Raw genomic sequence first — 20063 nt, 5'->3', positions numbered from 1 at the left:
ACACCAGGAATACAAAAACATCTCCAGTACAAAGCATTTGTACAAAGCATTATTTCAAAATTGCACTTCTGTTTCTGGCATTAAAAGCCCAAAAAATTAATGGCATGTTTACTATTGAATGAACAATTGTTTTTTTTTTCCAATTTTGGGTGACAATTTTAACTTCTGCTCCTGTTTTCCATTATTCTTCCCAGTGTTCAATACAGATTCCCCCAACTCTCACTCAGAGAGCCAGAATTGATGATCTGGTACACCCGTGATCTTTTCATCTGCCCAACTCAAGAGCTGTCTGTAATCGTACATACCAGAGGCTGTTCCAGTGAAAAATGTACAATAAACGGAGCAGAAATGCAGCTGAAATCTCCTGTAAGCAAACAGCATTTGCCTAGAGAGGAGTGATTGCCCTTCAAAAGTCCTTCATTGGCTGTGAAAGCACGTCTTGGAGGATATGAAAAACCACTATAGGAGTACAGCTTATCTTCCTAATTGGTCAACCTAGTCTACATATGAAGTGACTGGGCTCTGCTGAATTGACTTAAAGGGCCGGAGTCCAACCAATCTATTCTAACTCCTTCAAACGGCCAATTGAGTCGAATATCTCTGCTTCCTCACATCCCCACCCAAATCCCTGGAAGCCCAAGTGTATCTTGGTCAAAGATAACATTTATGACAAACACCTCCAACTAGAAAGGCTAACATTCTGACAGTACAGTTATGGAATCATTACTGAAAGAACCTCCATTATGCAAAGGTATCATTTGGCACCTGGTATGGAGTCAGCCAAGTGCCAGATTCCTGCATTGGGAAATTCAGCAGTCTACATAACCACACAGTCAAGTCTTCCCTCAAGACACGCATGGCAATTTACGACACAAAGCCATTGGACAATGATTGGGAATGGAATTTCTGCTGGGTTTCCACTCCTCCTTGGTAAACCATATCGTGTCACTATACGGTCAGGACTGCAAACAGCTAAATTGTCAGATTGCACTCGGGGGTTTTGGTAATCTCAACGGTTCAGTCCACTGCAGTGCGCTCACTGATGAAGACATTGAGAATTGGCCCTTCACATTTGGAGGTATAACAGGAGCCTGCTGCTCCATTGACAGCAGCAGGGTTTCCTTTTAAATACGTATGCTCAACATTCAAAATGTTAATGATAATCTTGGGAGTTTTGACATTAAAAATAGCTTATCACAAGCAAGGAAGGTAGATTTGGGGGCACACTGATCCAGCACTTTTCCCAAGGATGGCAAAACAATCAGACCTTCAGGCACTTTTCAAAGTCCAAGCATCCATGTTGTTGTCTATGACCGATGATGTAGGATTTGCAACAGTGGGGGCCCTTTGATGAGCAACAGAAGAAAAGCATTCCCTCTAGTGAAACTAAAACAACGATGCAATGTTTTCATTTGCTTGACAAGTCCCACTCAACAATTGCCAACAATACTTCACAAACAGAAGTTATTTATAAGACAGCAACATATGGCCTTGTAAATCTGAATTCGATAAGACTCTCAGATGTTAAACGGCAGAGAGAGAGAAAAAAAAAGGCCAGGAGGCAAACAGATTGTTGACATTTTCACTCAAGCTCACCAAGCTTCAAAAGGAGAACCCTGACTGGAAAGAGAGTTACTGAGATCGTGCCTTTTGATTTTGTACAGTTACTGTTACGTGCAGCCACAGTGGAACTCGGCTGAAGCCTCTTTCATCGCAGTGTAGTTGCATCCAACACAGGCCACGTGATACCACGCGTCACAATCATCGCACTGCACCCACTCCACGGTATCTTCCTGTGGCAACTGGCACCGCTCAGCAGCGCACTGTTCTGCAGTGTAGAGTGTGTGGGTGAAGACCTTGCACATGACCTCTGAACCCAGAGGGATGTTGCCCAGCGGATGCTTCCGTGGCCGTCCTCGCTTCTTTCTGAAAGTTTTAAAAGAAAAACCATGACAGTCAGTAACGGGCTGCTGATTTTCCAACTCCCGGCACTGTGACTCACTGCATCGTAATACCACGGCATTCCTGCAATCTTTCACATGTAGGCTTCTAAACTCCTGAATATAGAGGCACTAGACTGAAGCCATGGCCTTTCCTAAAGCCAGTTTGTCCATGGGAGGAGGGTGGGGGAGGAAAAGGGGTTCAGTCATCCCGAGGAGTGTTTCAAGGACAGGAGTGCTACACCAAACAAATATTATGTTTTTTCTTTATTCTTCATGGGATGTGGGTGTCACTGGCAAGGTCAGCATTTGCTGCCCATCCCTAATTGCCCTTGAACTGAGTGACTTACTAGGCCATTTCAGAGGGCAGTTAAGAGTCAACCACATGGCACTGGCTCTGGACTGGGTAAGGATGGCAGATTTCCTTTCCTAAAGGACATTAGTGAACTAGATGGGTTTTTCTGACAATTGAAGATAGGAATTGTGGCCACCATTCCTGAGACTAGCTTTCAATTCCTGATTTTTATTAATCAAAATTAAACTCCACCAGCTGCTGTGGTGAGATTTGAATCTGTGCTCCTTTGGCATCAACACGGACCTCTGAATTACTAGTCCAGTGATGTTCCGATTGCCTACATCTTTAATTAAAGATTTCCGGATATTAAGGGGAGGTGATAGAGGGAAGAAACTATCTACCGTATTTCCACTGGTTGAGGAATCTAGGACCGGGGGTGGGGGGGCATAAGTCAAGAGAATTAGACTCTGACCCTTCGAGTGCAATTAAGAAACACCTTGAAATACAAGGGGTGTTGGAACTCCCTTCAGAAACAACAATTGATATTAGCTTGTGTTCACTTTAAACTGAAGCGTGATAGAGTTTTGTTATCCATGTGTCAGCCGTGGCTCAGTCGGTAGCACTCTCGCCTCAGAGACACGAGGTTCGTACATATTTAAGATTGAAGGTTCAAGCCCCCCTTCAGAGCTTCAGCACAAAAATCAAGAGGACAAAGACAAGTGGGTGGAGTGGGCAGATAGGTGGCAGATGAAGTTCAATGCGGAGAAGTGTGAGGTGATACACTTTGGTAGGAAGAACATGGACAGGCAATATAAAATAAGGGGTGAAATTTTGAAGGGGGCGCAAGAGCAGAAAGACTAGGGTGTATATGTGCTTGGTGATTGAAGGTGGCAGGACAGATGGAGAGAGCAGTTAATAAAGCCTATAGTATCCTGGGCTTTATTAATGGGGGCATAGAATACAAGAGCAGGGAGGTTATGCTGAATTTATATAAGACCCTCGTTAGACCTCAGCTGAAGAACTGTGTACAGTTCTGGGTGCCTTGTTATAGGAAGGATGTGAACACATTGGAGAGAGTGCAGCAGAGGTTTACAAGAATGGTCCCCAGAGATGAGGAACTTCAGCTCTGAGGAAAGATTGGAGAAGTTGGGACTATTTTCCTTGGAGAGGAGAAGGCTGAGAGGAGACTTGATAGAAGTTTTCAAAATCACAAGGGGGCTGGACAGAGTAGACAGGGAGAAGCTGTTCCCACTCGTAAAAGGATCAAGAATGAGAGGGCACAGACATAAAGTGATTTCCAAAAGAAACAAGTGTGACATGAGAAAAAATTTTGCCACACAAGTGTTTGGGTCTGGAACGTACTGCCTGGAAGTGTGGTGGAGGCAGGTTCAATCGAGGCATTCAAGAGGACTTTAGATGATTATTTGAATAGAAGCCAGGTGCAGGGATATGGGGAAAAAGCAGGGGAATGGCACTAGGTCATAATGTTCATTTGGAGAGCTGGGACACGATGGGCCAAATGGCCTCCTTCTGTGCCGTTAAGATTCTGTGATCAAGGCTGACGCTCCAGTGCAACATTTTTCATGTTGAAACTCTGCAATGATGCCCGCTAATGGTGATGTGTTATGCAGTCTCCAACTCTCAATATATCTTCCAAAACCAGATGATCACCCATTCTCCATCAGTACTGACCTCTCCTCTCCAACCTGTAGATCTCCCAATAAAATTCCAAATAAATGCATCGTAGAGCCTGTGGAATCAGCAGCTAGGGTTTTCTGCATATAGCAGTGCAGAAATCTGACCATTAAATGAATGACAGGAAAATTCACAGAAAAGCTAGCGTACAGATAGTAAACTTTGTCTATACTCTTTTGTTTGGCTATATATCTTAATATTAAGGGCTTAATGGCTTTGACAAAGCAAATGCACATTGAGAACACACTGGATGTTGAAAATCTACAGCAATTCCCAACTTCTACTGTCCCAACTAAAGAACACAGATTTAAGATGATTGGCAAAAGAACAATGTCGACACAAAGCAAAACTTTTTTCTTTCAGTGAGTGATTAGGATCTGGAATGCACTGTCTGAAAGGGTGGCGGAGGAGGATTCAATTGTCGCTTCCACAGGGCAACCGGATAAGCGCCTGAAGGAGAAAAGAAATTTGCAGGGCTATGGGAAAAACAGGGTGGGGATAGCTAAATTGTTCATACAGGGAGCTAGCACAGGCTTGATGGGCCCAATGGTCACCTCCAATGCTGTAACCATTCCATGGTTCTAAGCCAATTTTTAAACTCGGTTTTAATGCAGATCTATTCACACAGCACAGAAGAAAGCCATTCATCCATCACATCTGTTGTGACTCTTTGTTAGAGTAATCCGAAACCAATCCCACCGCCCTGCTCTTTTCCCAGAGAGACATTTAACTCCTTCAGCTGCTTACCTCCTGCACCTTTAAAAGGAGCAATGCCACCTGCCTCAACTGCTCCTTGTAGTATAGCATTCCCTGCTGTAAAGCTCCTGTGTAAAAAGACATATCTCTGTACTTTTTTCCACACTCTTACTTTTTTAAAAATTCACTCACGGGTTGTGGGAATCGCTGGCTGGGCCAGCATTTGTTGCCCATCCCCAATTGCCCTCGAGGTGTTGGTGAGTCATCATGACTCACTGCAGTCCATGTGGTGTAGGTACACCCACTGTGCTGTTAGGGAGGAAGTTCCAGGATTTTGACCCAGCGACAGTGAAGGAATGGTGATATATTTCCAAGTCAGGATGGGAAGTGGTTTGGAGGGGAACTTGCAGGTGGTGACGTTCCCATGTGTCTGCCGCTCTTTAGATGGTAGCAGTCGTGGGTTTGGAAGGTGGTGCCTAAGGAGCCTGGGTGAGTTCCTGCAGTTCATCTTTAGATGGTAAACACTGCTTGCACTGTGAGTCAACAGTGGAGAAAGTGAATGTTTGTGGATGGGGTGCAAATCAAGTGGGCTGCTTTGAGTGTTGTTGGAGCTGCACTCATCCACGCAAGTGGGGAGTATTCCATCACACTCCTGACTTGTGTGTTGTAGATGGTGGACAGGTTTTGGGGAGTCAGGGTGCGAGTTACTCGCTGCAGGATTCCCAACCGCTGACCTGCTCTTGTAGCCACAGTATTTATAGGGCTAGTCCAGTTCAGTTTCTGGTCAAAGGTAACCCCCAGGATATTGATAGTGGGGAATTCAACAATGGCAATGCCCAAGGGGGTGGTGGTTAAATTCTCTCTTGTTGGAGATGGTCATTGCCTGGCACTTGTGTGGCGCGAATGTTACTTGCCACCTGTCAACCCAAGTCTGGATATTATCCAGGTCTTGCTGCATTTGGACACAGACTGACTATCCTAAATTGATGACACCATTAGCAATTACATCACCAATGTATTTCCTGATTCACCCCAAGACAAACCCTTTTCCAGTTTTAAAAAAAAACCTTGGATTAAACCTCTCCTCAGCTTTCTTTGCTCCAGTGGAAATAGTTCCAGTCTCTGCTCTTAATCATAGTTTCTCATCTTTGGCCTCTCCCCAGTCAATAATGATGATATGCAAAGGCCTTCTATAACAAGGCAGCCAAAAATGTACAATACCTTAACCACAGGCAAATCTTTGTCCAGTGCAAATCTAATGTAACCAGTTTAGTTTTGTACTCCCTGCTCCTACTTACAAAACCCAAAATGCTAGTGACATAAACTGTGGTTTCTAGACTTGCCCGCACACAATTAATAAACATTTACCTTGGCGAAAGACACCAAAATCTTCACGTAGGATATATGGTACAGGAGCAGGCCATCCAGCCCAACGAGCCCATAAGCCTCCTCTCATCTTTCCTCATCTAAATCCATGATCGTAACTCCATACCCTTCTCCCTCTTGTGCCTTGTCTCTTTTTCCCTTAAACATATTTATACTATTATGAGTAACATATCTTTTTATTTTCTTGGACTGTGGCTTTAAAATTGGACTGTGACTTTAAAAACTATGGCTGCAGTTGAAAGATATGTCCACTGGAGCAGGATGAGGAATATGCACAATGTTGCTATCCTGGAACAAAGGGTGCCATAAGAGAACAGAGCGGTGCCAGAAAGGAGTTCTGGACTAGGGGGAATTGCCTGACGACAGCATTTTAATTGGCTCCTGACCAGGTGACCAGGGTTTTGTGTGGTAGCAGTGAGCAGCGAGACCCTAGCCTGCAAAGAGAACACATCTAAAACCTCTCTCTCTTTTGTGTGTAAGATTCCAGTAAATCTAAGGCTAGCAAGCTGACTTTTTCTTCATATCTCTGTAATCTGCTCTCTCTGAAAACCCCCCCCAGTCAAGAGGAAAAGGGGGAAATCACCAGTGGAGACATTGAAAAGCAAGTTTTCGACCAGTGAACTAGACTTGAAAGTGCTGGAAGACCATCTTGTGTCATTACCAACAAACTGCAAGGAATTTGGAGAGACATCAATCAAAAATCAATCCATCTAATCTTGTACTCCAGAATGGTGCTATTAAACTGGTTTATCTCAGCCTTAAAATGCATGTTTTGTATGTCTTATGTGTGTGTGTTTGTGTATAGGGGTTAAGATGGGGTAGAGTTTAACTTATAGAGTTAAAAGTTAGTTCATATTTCTTTCTTTTGCCACTGGTTAACGACAATTTGTTTAATAAACAGTTATTTACCTGTTAAATTTACAAGCCTGGTGCTTGTATTCTGTTAACCTAAATTAAACAGTTAGGTAGAATTGGGGAAATCTGGTTGTTTGGTCAAACTTTTCACATTTGTCGTGGCTCGGGGAACAGTGGGGCTTGATATTACAGCGCACTGTCCCCAGTGAGTCGTGACACTATTCGTTCCAGCCACTCCCTGTGGTAGTGAGTTCCATGTTCTCACCACTCTGTTGAGTAAAGAAGTTTCACTTCAATATTAGATGCAATGATAACTTATAGCTTGGTTTCATGTCTAGCAAGGCCTTAATAATTTAAGTTCAAAGAATGTGTAGGAACTTACCCAGTGGGTGTGATGTGTGCATTCTCCATTGAATCTCGGATGATATGACCGTCCTGCTCCACTTTATGCTTCTTGAGAGTAGGCTTTTGTTCAGGCGAGAGTGCCCGGACACCCAAAGTCAATTGCCGATACAGATCTGGGTCCACATCAGACTCCGACTTACAGTGCCGACGGTTGGTGGCACTTTGCTGCACCTCCACTGAAAACCGTTGGATTTCCTCCTCCAGCTCTAGGTCTGGGAGGACGGTGTGAACAGTCTTCCGTCGATGCTTGGTTACTGGCCGATCACCCGGCCTCTTCAGGGCTGGCGTGGCGACACCAGCGCTGTTCCCGCAATGGCGGGCACCCAAAGAGAACTGCTGAAATTTCCCCAGAACCCCCTTAGGATCACCACATTGGCTCCTCTCCCTGCTTTCCGTATGGAACATGAAAAGTTGCGACCTCAATTTGCTGATGCTGCCGATGGAGTTCAGAATCAAAGTTGCCCGGGAGGCGGTGGGTGCCTTCGTGAAGCTGCGGATCCTTGCCCGTTGGGGAGAGACAAACTTGTCTGTCGAACAAACAGGTCGGAATCCACATTGCTTCCGAACCTTGGGGATTGTTATGGCATCAAAGTCCGCTGGGCGGACGCTGACCTTCTGGAACAGGAAGTAGAACTCAGAGTCCTGCTGACTTGCCAAGGAGCCCTCCGGGATGTTCACAGCGTCAGGGTGGCCAAATGTGACCGTATCTCCATCTGCAAGCTCCATCCTCTGGCCTTTGGGAATGCGAATGTCATTCACAAAAGTACCTAGAATGACAGAGCCATTAGCGCAATTCTTTTTTATAAAGAACGAAATATTCTTGCATGAAGCGCCCCATTTTTAAACAAGATATCGTTTCTCCCTTTCCCCTTCACATTGGTTTGCCAGCATCTACTCATACAATCCAGAAAACGGCCAGCTGGAAGAACACATGCACGGGGGCCTTTGCCTCCTGGTTTTCGTTCCCTCGCAGTAAGGAAGTGCCCATCCCTGTTCAGTGCTGTACCGAGCTCACAAACATCACAATACTGTACCTAGTTAAAGGTGATGCTCACAGGCCTGATCTCATATTAAACAATATCACACCTCCTTTTAATGAACCATCTGTCACAAGTATTATGACAGAACGATCATCTCAGTTTACCATTTTTGTCACAAATGGAAGGTACTCATATTTCCTCCCTCAAAGAACAAGCGTCATGACAAATAGATACAGTCAGGGCACTTGGTGCAGTTGGCATCTAATGTCTTTAAAGCTGAAGAACTCTGCTCCCCATTTTACCACTTTAAAACTTCCGCATCTGTCTGATTCCATACAGCCCTTCCCTTCTCTCGTTGACCTCATGCTCCCTAATAACACAAGATAAGAACAAGCTGCTGCAGCTGCTGGAGTTCTGAATTAAGAACAGAAAGTGCTGGAATAAACTCAGCAGGTGCAACTGGCAGCATCTGTGGAGAGAGGAACAGGGTTAACATTTCATTTTGACAACCTTTCACCAGAACTCAGTTCTAATAAAGAGTTTGAGCTGAAACATTAATTCTGTTTCTCTCTCCACAGCATTTTCAGTTTTTATCCTTAACAACTCTTCCACTTTAACACTCAATCTTCAGTCCAGCTACCCCATCCACCTTTCGTAATCCTGAACGAGCCCTCACCCCCTCTACATTGGTCCTGCACTCCTGCTTTATCCACTAGCGCTTAGTCAAAAGAACATAAGAACTAGGAGCAGGAGTAGGCGATTCAGCCCCTCGAGCCTGCCCTGCCATTCAATATGATCATGGCTGATCACATTTTGGTCTCAACTCCAATTTCCCGCCCTCTCCCCATAACCTTACAACCCATTACTAATTAAAAATCTGTCTATCTCCTCCTTAAATTTATTCAGCATCCCAGCATTCACTGCACTCTGATGTAGTGAATTCCACAGATTCATGACCCTTTGAGAAAAGTAATTCCTCCTCATCTCTGATTTAAATCTACCACCCCTTAGCCTAAAACTATGGCCTCTCGTTCTAGAATGCCCCACAAAGGGAAACATTTGCTCCATGTCTACTTTGTCTATTCCCTTTGGCATCTTACCTCAATTAGATCTCCTTTCATCCTTCTAAACTCTAGCGAGTATAGGTCTAAACTGTTCAATCTCTCCTCATAAGACAAGCCCCACATCTCTGGAATCAATCTAGTGAAACCCCTCTGAACCGCCTCCAATGCAACTACATCCTTCCTCAAGTAAGGGGACCAAAACTGTGCACAGCACTCCAGGTGAGGTCTCACCAATGCGTTGTACATTACAGCACAGTAGGAGGCCATTTAACTCATCGAGTCCAAGCTGGCATTCTGTAAAAACAATCCAATCTGTCCCATCTCCCCCCACTGTGCCCAAAGATCTGCCAATTGAGAATCAGCCTGGTCAGTCACATGAACACCCATGCCAGAAACTCCTGACCCTGTGTAGATGTCATCCTCAAATCAAGGGACAACCGACAACAACCTCACCTGACTCCTATTAAAGTCCTCCCATTATCCATTCCCTCAATTCCCCTGACAGACCCATCTCTCCTCCCGTTCCCCTGACAGACACCACATCACGCCTCCCACTCCCCTGACAGACACCCCACCCCCCTACCCTAACAGACCAGCCTCCGCTCCTCCCATTCCCCTGACAGATTCCCCCACTCCCGGCTCCCCCCATTCTCCTGACAGACCCCCCTGGCTTCCCTCATTCCCCTGACAGACTCCCCCCTCCTCCTCTCATTCCCCTGACAGACTCCCCCCTCATTCCCCTGAAAGACTCCCCCCCTCATTCCCCTGACAGACTTCCCCCCTCATTCCCCTGACAGACTCCCCCCCTCATTCCCCTGACAGACTCCCCCCCTCCTCCTCTCATTCCCCTGACAGACTCCCCCCCTCCTCCTCTCATTCCCCTGACAGACTCCCCCCCTCCTCCTCTCATTCCCCTGACAGACTCCCCCCCTCCTCCTCTCATTCCCCTGACAGACTCCCCCCCTCCTCCTCTCATTCCCCTGACAGACTCCCCCCCTCCTCCTCTCATTCCCCTGACAGACTCCACCCCTCATTCCCCTGACAGACTCCACCCCTCATTCCCCTGACAGACTCCACCCCTCCTCCTCTCATTCCCCTGACAGACTCCCCCCCTCATTCCCCTGACAGACTCCACCCCTCATTCCCCTGACAGACTCCACCCCTCCTCCTCTCATTCCCCTGACAGACTCCCCCCCTCATTCCCCTGACAGACTCCACCCCTCCTCCTCTCATTCCCCTGACAGACTCCCCCCCTCATTCCCCTGACAGACTCACCCGCTCATTGCCCTGGCAGACTCCCCCCCTCATTGCCCTGACAGACTCCCCCCCTCATTCCCCTGACAGACTCCCCCCCTCATTCCCCTGACAGACTCCCCCCCCTCATTCCCCTGACAGACTCCCCCCCTCATTCCCCTGACAGACTCCCCCCCTCATTCCCCTGACAGACTCCCCCCCTCATTCCCCTGACAGACTCCCCCCTCATTCCCCTGACAGACTCCCCCCCTCATTCCCCTGACAGACTCCCCCCCTCATTCCCCTGACAGACTCCCCCCCTCATTCCCCTGACAGACTCCCCCCCTCATTCCCCTGACAGACTCCCCCCCTCATTCCCCTGACAGACTCCCCCCCTCATTCCCCTGACAGACTCCCCCCCTCATTCCCCTGACAGACCCCCCCCCTCATTCCCCTGACAGACGCCCCCCCCTCATTCCCCTGACAGACTCCCCCCCCTCATTCCCCTGACAGACTCCCCCCCTCATTCCCCTGACAGACTCCCCCCCTCATTCCCCAGACAGACTCCCCCCCTCATTCCCCAGACAGACTCCCCCCCTCATTCCCCTGACAGACTCCCCCCCTCATTCCCCTGACAGACGCCCCCCCCTCATTCCCCTGACAGACTCCCCCCCTCATTCCCCTGACAGACTTCCCCCCGCCTCATTCCCCTGACAGACTCCCCCCCTGCTCCTCTCATTCCCCTGACAGACTCCCCCCCTGCTCCTCTCATTCCCCTGACAGACTCCCCCCCTCATTCCCCTGACAGACTCCCCCCTGCTCCTCTCATTCCCCTGAGACTCCCCCCCTGCTCCTCTCATTCCCCTGACAGACTCCCCCCCTGCTCCTCTCATTCCCCTGACAGACTCCCCCCCTGCTCCTCTCATTCCCCTGACAGACTCCCCCCCTGCTCCTCTCATTCCCCTGACAGACTCCCCCACTGCTCCTCTCATTCCCCTGACAGACTCCCCCCCTGCTCCTCTCATTCCCCTGACAGACTCCCCCCCTGCTCCTCTCATTCCCCTGACAGACTCCCCCCCTGCTCCTCTCATTCCCCTGACAGACTCCCCCCACCCCTCCTCTCATTCCCCTGACAGACTCCCTCCCCCTCCTCTCATTCCCCTGACAGACTCCGCCCCCCCCCTCTCATTCCCCTGACAGACTCCCCCACTGACAGGCTCCCCTGCTTCTCCTCTCATTCCCCTGACAGACTCCCCCCCTCCTCCTCTCATTCCCCTGACAGACTCCCCACCTCCTCCTCTCATTCCCCTGACAGACTCCCCCCCTCCTCCTCTCATTCCCCTGAAAGACTCCCTCCCCCCACCGCCCCCCCCATTCCCCTGACAGACTCCCCTCCCACCTCTCATTCTCCTGACAGACTCCCACGGGCTCCTCTCATTCCCCTGACAGACTCCCCCCTCCTCCTCTCATTCCCCTGACAGACGCCCCTCCTCCTCCTCTCATTCCCCTGACAGACCACACCCCCCTCCTCCTCTCATTCCCCTGACAGACGCCCCTCCTCCTCCTCTCATTCCCCTGACAGACCACCCCCTCCTCCTCCTCTCATTCCCCTGACAGACTCCCCCCCTCCTCCTCTCATTCCCCTGACAGACCCCCCTCCTCCTCCTCTCATTCCCCTGACAGACCACCCCCCTCCTCCTCTCATTCCCCTGACAGACTCCCCCCCTCATTCCCCTGACAGACTCCCCCCCTGCTCCTCTCATTCCCCTGACAGACTCCCCCCCTGCTCCTCTCATTCCCCTGACAGACTCCCCCCCTGCTCCTCTCATTCCCCTGACAGACTCCCCCCACCCCTCCTCTCATTCCCCTGACAGACTCCCTCCCCCTCCTCTCATTCCCCTGACAGACTCCGCCCCCCCCCTCTCATTCCCCTGACAGACTCCCCCCCTTCTCCTCTCATTCCCCTGACAGACTCCCCCCCTCCTCCTCTCATTCCCCTGACAGACTCCCTCCCCCCACAGCCCCCCCCATTCCCCTGACAGACTCCCCTCCCACCTCTCATTCTCCTGACAGACTCCCACGGGCTCCTCTCATTCCCCTGACAGACTCCCCCCTCCTCCTCTCATTCCCCTGACAGACGCCCCTCCTCCTCCTCTCATTCCCCTGACAGACCACCCCCCCCTCCTCCTCTCATTCCCCTGACAGACGCCCCTCCTCCTCCTCTCATTCCACTGACAGACCACCCCCTCCTCCTCCTCTCATTCCCCTGACAGACCACCCCCCCTCCTCCTCTCATTCCCCTGACAGACCCCCCTCCTCCTCCTCTCATTCCCCTGACAGACCACCCCCCCTCCTCCTCTCATTCCCCTGACAGACCACCCCCCCTCCTCCTCTCATTCCCCTGACAGACCACCCCCCCTCCTCCTCTCATTCCCCTGACAGACCACCCCCCCTCCTCCTCTCATTCCCCTGACAGACCCCCCTCCTCCTCATCTCATTCCCCTGACAGACTCCCCCCCCCTCCTCTCATTCCCCTGACAGACTCCCATGGGCTCCTCTCATTCCCCTGACAGACTCCCCCCTCCTCCTCTCATTCCCCTGACAGACGTCCCTCCTCCTCCTCTCATTCCCCTGACAGACGCCCCTCCTCCTCCTCTCATTCCCCTGACAGACGCCCCTCCTCCTCCTCTCATTCCCCTGACAGACTTCCCCCTCCTCCTCTCATTCCCCTGACAGACCCCCCTCCTCCTCCTCTCATTCCCCTGACAGACTCCCCCCCTCCTCCTCTCATTCCCCTGACAGACTCCCCCCCCTCCTCCTCTCATTCCCCTGACAGACGCCCATGGGCTCCTCTCATTCCCCTGACAGACTCCCCCCTCCTCCTCTCATTCCCCTGACAGACTCCCCCCTCCTCCTCTCATTCCCCTGACAGACGCCCCTCCTCCTCCTCTCATTCCCCTGACAGACCCCCCTCCTCCTCCTCTCATTCCCCTGACAGACTCCCCCCCTCCTCCTCTCATTCCCCTGACAGACTCCCCCCCCTCCTCCTCTCATTCCCCTGACAGACGCCCATGGGCTCCTCTCATTCCCCTGACAGACTCCCCCCTCCTCCTCTCATTCCCCTGACAGACTCCCCCCTCCTCCTCTCATTCCCCTGACAGACGCCCCTCCTCCTCCTCTCATTCCCCTGACAGACGCCCCTCCTCCTCCTCTCATTCCCCTGACAGACTCCCCCCTCCTCCTCTCATTCCCCTGACAGACCCCCCTCCTCCTCCTCTCATTCCCCTGACAGACTCCCCCCCTCCTCCTCTCATTCCCCTGACAGACCCCCCTCCTCCTCCTCTCATTCCCGACAGACCACCCCCCCTCCTCCTCTCATTCCCCTGACAGACCACCCCCCCTCCTCCTCTCATTCCCGTGACAGACCAACCCCCTCCTCCTCTCATTCCCCTGACAGACCCCCCTCCTCCTCATCTCATTCCCCTGACAGACTCCCCCCCCCTCCTCTCATTCCCCTGACAGACTCCCATGGGCTCCTCTCATTCCCCTGACAGACTCCCCCCTCCTCCTCTCATTCCCCTGACAGACGCCCCTCCTCCTCCTCTCATTCCCCTGACAGACGCCCCTCCTCCTCCTCTCATTCCCCTGACAGACGCCCCTCCTCCTCCTCTCATTCCCCTGACAGACGCCCCTCCTCCTCCTCTCATTCCCCTGACAGACGCCCCTCCTCCTCCTCTCATTCCCCTGACAGACGCCCCCCCTCCTCCTCTCATTCCCCTGACAGACTCCCCCCCCTCCTCCTCTCATTCCCCTGACAGACTCCCATGGGCTCCTCTCATTCCCCTGACAGACTCCCCCCTCCTCCTCTCATTCCCCTGACAGACTCCCCCCTCCTCCTCTCATTCCCCTGACAGACGCCCCTCCTCCTCCTCTCATTCCCCTGACAGACGCCCCTCCTCCTCCTCTCATTCCCCTGACAGACTCTCCCCTCCTCCTCTCATTCCCCTGACAGACCCCCCTCCTCCTCCTCTCATTCCCCTGACAGACTCCCCCCCTCCTCCTCTCATTCCCCTGACAGACCCCCCCCGCTCCTCCTCCTCTCATTCCCCTGACAGACTCCCCCCCCTCCTCTCATTCCCCTGACAGACTCCCCCCCCTCCTCTCATTCCCCTGACAGACTCCCCCCCTGCTCCTCTCATTCCCCTGACAGACTCCCCCCCTGCTCCTCTCATTCCCCTGACAGACTCCCCCCCTGCTCCTCTCATTCCCCTGACAGACTCCCCCCACCCCTCCTCTCATTCCCCTGACAGACTCCCTCCCCCTCCTCTCATTCCCCTGACAGACTCCGCCCCCCCCCTCTCATTCCCCTGACAGACTCCCCCACTGACAGGCTCCCCCCCTTCTCCTCTCATTCCCCTGACAGACTCCCCCCCTCCTCCTCTCATTCCCCTGACAGACTCCCTCCCCCCACCGCCCCCCCCCATTTCCCTGACAGACTCCCCTCCCACCTCTCATTCTCCTGACAGACTCCCACGGGCTCCTCTCATTCCCCTGACAGACTCCCCCCTCCTCCTCTCATTCCCCTGACAGACGCCCCTCCTCCTCCTCTCATTCCCCTGACAGACCACCCCCCCCCTCCTCTCATTCCCCTGACAGACCACCCCCTCCTCCTCCTCTCATTCCCCTGACAGACCACCCCCCTTCCTCCTCTCATTCCCCTGACAGACCCCCCTCCTCCTCCTCTCATTCCCCTGACAGACCACCCCCCTCCTCCTCTCATTCCCCTGACAGACTCCCCCCCTCATTCCCCTGACAGACTCCCCCCCTGCTCCTCTCATTCCCCTGACAGACTCCCCCCCTGCTCCTCTCATTCCCCTGACAGACTCCCCCCCTGCTCCTCTCATTCCCCTGACAGACTCCCCCCCTTGCTCCTCTCATTCCCCTGACAGACTCCCCCCACCCCTCCTCTCATTCCCCTGACAGACTCCCTCCCCCTCCTCTCATTCCCCTGACAGACTCCGCCCCCCCCCTCTCATTCCCCTGACAGACTCCCCCACTGACAGGCTCCCCCCCTTCTCCTCTCATTCCCCTGACAGACTCCCCCCCTCCTCCTCTCATTCCCCTGACAGACTCCCTCCCCCCACCGCCCCCCCCATTCCCCTGACAGACTCCCCTCCCACCTCTCATTCTCCTGACAGACTCCCACGGGCTCCTCTCATTCCCCTGACAGACTCCCCCCTCCTCCTCTCATTCCCCTGACAGACGCCCCTCCTCCTCCTCTCATTCCCCTGACAGACCACCCCCTCCTCCTCCTCTCATTCCCCTGACAGACCACCCCCCCTCCTCCTCTCATTCCCCTGACAGACCACCCCCCCTCCTCCTCTCATTCCCCTGACAGACCCCCCTCCTCCTCCTCTCATTCCCCTGACAGACCACCCTCCCTCCTCCTCTCATTCCCCTGACAGACCACCCCCCCTCCTCCTCTCATTCCCCTGACAGACCACCCCCCCTCCTCCTCTCATTCCCCTGACAGACCCCCCTCCTCCTCATCTCATTCCCCTGACAGACTCCCCCCCCTCCTCTCATTCCCCTGACAGACTCCCATGGGCTCCTCTCATTCCCCTGACAGACTCCCCCCTCCTCCTCTCATTCCCCTGACAGACGCCCCTCCTCCTCCTCTCATTCCCCTGACAGACGCCCCTCCTCCTCCTCTCATTCCCCTGACAGACGCCCCTCCTCCTCCTCTCATTCCCCTGACAGACGCCCCTCCTCCTCCTCTCATTCCCCTGACAGACTTCCCCCTCCTCCTCTCATTCCCCTGACAGACCCCCCTCCTCCTCCTCTCATTCCCCTGACAGACTCCCCCCCTCCTCCTCTCATTCCCCTGACAGACTCCCCCCATCTCCTCTCATTCCCCTGACAGACACCCCCCTCTCATTTTCCTGACAGACCCCCCCCCCTCTCCTCTCATTCCCCTGACAGACTCCCCCCCTGCTCATCTCATTCCCCTGACAGACTCCCCCCCTGCTCCTCTCATTCCCCTGACAGACTCCCCCCCTCCTCCTCCTCTCATTCCCCTGACAGACTCCCCCCTCCTCCTCTCATTCCCCTGACAGACGCCCCTCCTCCTCCTCTCATTCCCCTGACAGACGCCCCTCCTCCTCCTCTCATTCCCCTGACAGACGCCCCTCCTCCTCCTCTCATTCCCCTGACAGACGCCCCTCCTCCTCCTCTCATTCCCCTGACAGACCACCCCCCCCTCCTCCTCTCATTCCCCTGACAGACGCCCCTCCTCCTCCTCTCATTCCCCTGACAGACCACCCCCTCCTCCTCCTCTCATTCCCCTGACAGACCACCCCCCCTCCTCCTCTCATTCCCGTGACAGACCCCCCTCCTCCTCCTCTCATTCCCCTGACAGACCACCCTCCCTCCTCCTCTCATTCCCGACAGACCACCCCCCCTCCTCCTCTCATTCCCCTGACAGACCACCCCCCCTCCTCCTCTCATTCCCCTGACAGACCCCCCTCCTCCTCATCTCATTCCCCTGACAGACTCCCCCCCCTCCTCTCATTCCCCTGACAGACTCCCATGGGCTCCTCTCATTCCCCTGACAGACTCCCCCCTCCTCCTCTCATTCCCCTGACAGACGCCCCTCCTCCTCCTCTCATTCCCCTGACAGACGCCCCTCCTCCTCCTCTCATTCCCCTGACAGACGCCCCTCCTCCTCCTCTCATTCCCCTGACAGACGCCCCTCCTCCTCCTCTCATTCCCCTGACAGACGCCCCTCCTCCTCCTCTCATTCCCCTGACAGACGCCCCTCCTCCTCCTCTCATTCCCCTGACAGACGCCCCTCCTCCTCCTCTCATTCCCCTGACAGACGCCCCTCCTCCTCCTCTCATTCCCCTGACAGACTTCCCCCTCCTCCTCTCATTCCCCTGACAGACCCCCCTCCTCCTCCTCTCATTCCCCTGACAGACTCCCCCCCTCCTCCTCTCATTCCCCTGACAGACTCCCCCCATCTCCTCTCATTCCCCTGACAGACACCCCCCTCTCATTTTCCTGACAGACCCCCCCCCCTCTCCTCTCATTCCCCTGACAGACTCCCCCCCTGCTCATCTCATTCCCCTGACAGACTCCCCCCCTGCTCCTCCTCTCATTCCCCTGACAGACTCCCCCCCCCCCCCCTCTCATTCCCCTGACAGACTCCCATGGGCTCCTCTCATTCCCCTGACAGACTCCCCCCTCCTCCTCTCATTCCCCTGACAGACCCCCCTCCTCCTCCTCTCATTCCCCTGACAGACTCCCCCCCTCCTCCTCCTCTCATTCCCCTGACAGACTCCCCCCCTCCTCCTCTCATTCCCCTGACAGACTCCCATGGGCTCCTCTCATTCCCCTGACAGACTCCCCCCTCCTCCTCTCATTCCCCTGACAGACTCCCCCATCCTCCTCTCATTCCCCTGACAGACGCCCCTCCTCCTCCTCTCATTCCCCGACAGACGCCCCTCCTCCTCCTCTCATTTTCCTGACAGACCCCCCCCTCCTCCTCTCATTCCCCTGACAGACCCCCCCCCTCCTCCTCTCATTTTCCTGACAGACCCCCCCCTCCTCCTCTCATTCCCCTGACAGACCCCCCCCTCCTCCTCTCATTCCCCTGACAGACCCCCCCCTCCTCCTCTCATTTTCCTGACAGACCCCCCCCTCCTCCTCTCATTCCCCTGACAGACCCCCCCCCTCCTCCTCTCATTCCCCTGACAGACCCCCCCCTCCTCCTCTCATTCCCCTGACAGACCCCCCCCTCCTCCTCTCATTCCCCTGACAGACCCCCCCCTCCTCCTCTCATTCCCCTGACAGACCCCCCCCTCCTCCTCTCATTCCCCTGACAGACCCCCCCCCCTCCTCCTCTCATTCCCCTGACAGACTCCCCCTCCTCCTCTCATTCCCCTGACAGACTCCCCCTCCTCCTCTCATTCCCCTGACAGACTCCCCCTCCTCCTCTCATTCCCCTGACAGACCCCCCCTCCTCCTCTCATTCCCCTGACAGACCCCCCCTCCTCCTCTCATTCCCCTGACAGACTCCCCCCCCATTCCCCTGACAGACTCCCCCCCATTCCCCTGACAGACTCCCCCCCATTCCCCTGACAGACTCCCCCACCATTCCCCTGACAGACTCCCCCCCCCTCTCCTCCTCTCATTCCCCTGACAGATCCCCCCCTCCTCCTCTCATTCCCCTGACAGACTCCCCCCCTCCTCCTCTCATTCCCCTGACAGATCCCCCCCTCCTCCTCTCATTCCCCTGACAGACGCCCACCCATTCCCCTTACCATTCGTACTCCGGTCCACGATGTGCACTCTCCAGTCCCCGGCCGCCCCCCTCTCGGCCTGCAGCTCGGCGTGTACCCGGGAGATGAGCTCCTCGGCCCGGCTGCCCGATGTCAGGCACAGGTCGGTGAGGTCGGGCCGGCGGCCCAGACGGAAGGTGCAGCGCTGGCCAGCGGGCAGGAAGGTGTAGAGATCGCGGGTGGGCAGCGGCCCCGCCTGGCCGGGCCCCGGGCTGGCCTGTGGGCCGGTGCCGATGCGGAGCAGCTGCAGGCACGGCTGCACCTCCGACAGCATCGTCCCTCTGTGCGGGATCGTTAGGTCATCAAAACCTGCGCTCCTCCGGGCGAAGGGTCCCAATTGTTAGGTCATCAAGACTTGCGCTCCCTGGGCACGGGTCCGATTGTTAGGTCATGAAGTCTTGCGCTCCATGGGGACGGGTCCGATTGTTAGGTCATCAAGACTTGCGCTCCCTGGGCACGGGTCCGATTGTTAGGTCATCAAGTCTTGCGATCCGTGGAGAAGTGTTCGATTGTTAGGTCATCAAAGCTCGCGCCCGAGCTCCGGCCGTTGGGATAACCGGGGGCTCGCGCCCCTTCCGCTGTGACCAGGCGCAACCGTTGTTAATGGACGGGAGTGGAGGAGAGGCGGCTTCCCCTTTAGCTGGTCTTCCTCAGCGCAATTCCTCCAACAGATACAGCAGCTGGCCACCCGGACTGCTCCCTTTCCTCTCTCTCCGCTTGTTTACAGGAAGCGCCTTTGAAAATTGGCGCGCTGGAGCTGCGGCTTGTGGCCTCGCGAGATTTCCCCGCTGGCGTCGGACCACGGTTCGCATGCGCTCTGAGGTTCCTGGTCATGTGTGCCGCCGCCATCTTTCATAAAGGCGCCCGGCTGCCTGGGCGGAGGGCAATTGTCAGACCTGCTTTTACAAATATGTGATGTTCTGACTAAAATTTAACAATCCGAAATGTTAACTGTTCTTTTATCTTTTCACAGGCGCCACCTTGACCTGCTGAGTATTTCCAACATTTTCTGTTTTTATTTGAGATTTCCAGCCATCCGCAGCAATTTGTTTTTATGCCGCTTTCTACAGTGGAGGTAGAGATGACGTTAATTGACACAGTCCAAAAGGCCGCAGGTTCGCTCTAATAATTTCTGCTAAGCAAACTGATATCAGTTAAGGAGGTAATCAAAACAG

The 20063-nt window shown here is 53.9% G+C and overlaps 1 protein-coding gene across 1 annotated transcript; it reads right to left on the bottom strand.

Moving 5' to 3' along the window:
- Positions 1–1243: 1243 nt before the first annotated feature.
- On the bottom strand, positions 1244–19162 carry tcf19l (transcription factor 19 (SC1), like). Its single transcript, XM_041213709.1, has 3 exons — positions 18871–19162; positions 7250–8039; positions 1244–1926 (listed from the first exon to the last, which is right to left on the bottom strand). The coding sequence occupies exons 1-3, from the start codon at positions 19160–19162 to the stop codon at positions 1671–1673; spliced, it is 1338 nt and encodes a 445-aa protein (XP_041069643.1). The 3' UTR covers positions 1244–1670.
- Positions 19163–20063: the final 901 nt, after the last annotated feature.

This window comes from Carcharodon carcharias, chromosome 19, assembly GCF_017639515.1.
Source record: "Carcharodon carcharias isolate sCarCar2 chromosome 19, sCarCar2.pri, whole genome shotgun sequence".
NCBI lineage: Eukaryota > Metazoa > Chordata > Chondrichthyes > Lamniformes > Lamnidae > Carcharodon > Carcharodon carcharias.
The sequence above is the reverse complement of the archived record's forward strand: the minus strand, read 5'-3'. Positions and strand labels throughout refer to the sequence as shown.

Coding starts and splice junctions, on each gene's coding strand:
- tcf19l (XM_041213709.1), bottom strand. CDS start 19,162: ATGCTGTCGGAGGTGCAGCCGTGCCTGCAGCTGCTCCGCATCGGCACC. Junction 8,040..18,870: donor CGTGGACCGGAGTACGAATG/GTAAGGGGAATG, acceptor CTGTCATTCTAG/GTACTTTTGTGAATGACATT. Junction 1,927..7,249: donor GCACACATCACACCCACTGG/GTAAGTTCCTAC, acceptor TAAAACTTTCAG/AAAGAAGCGAGGACGGCCAC.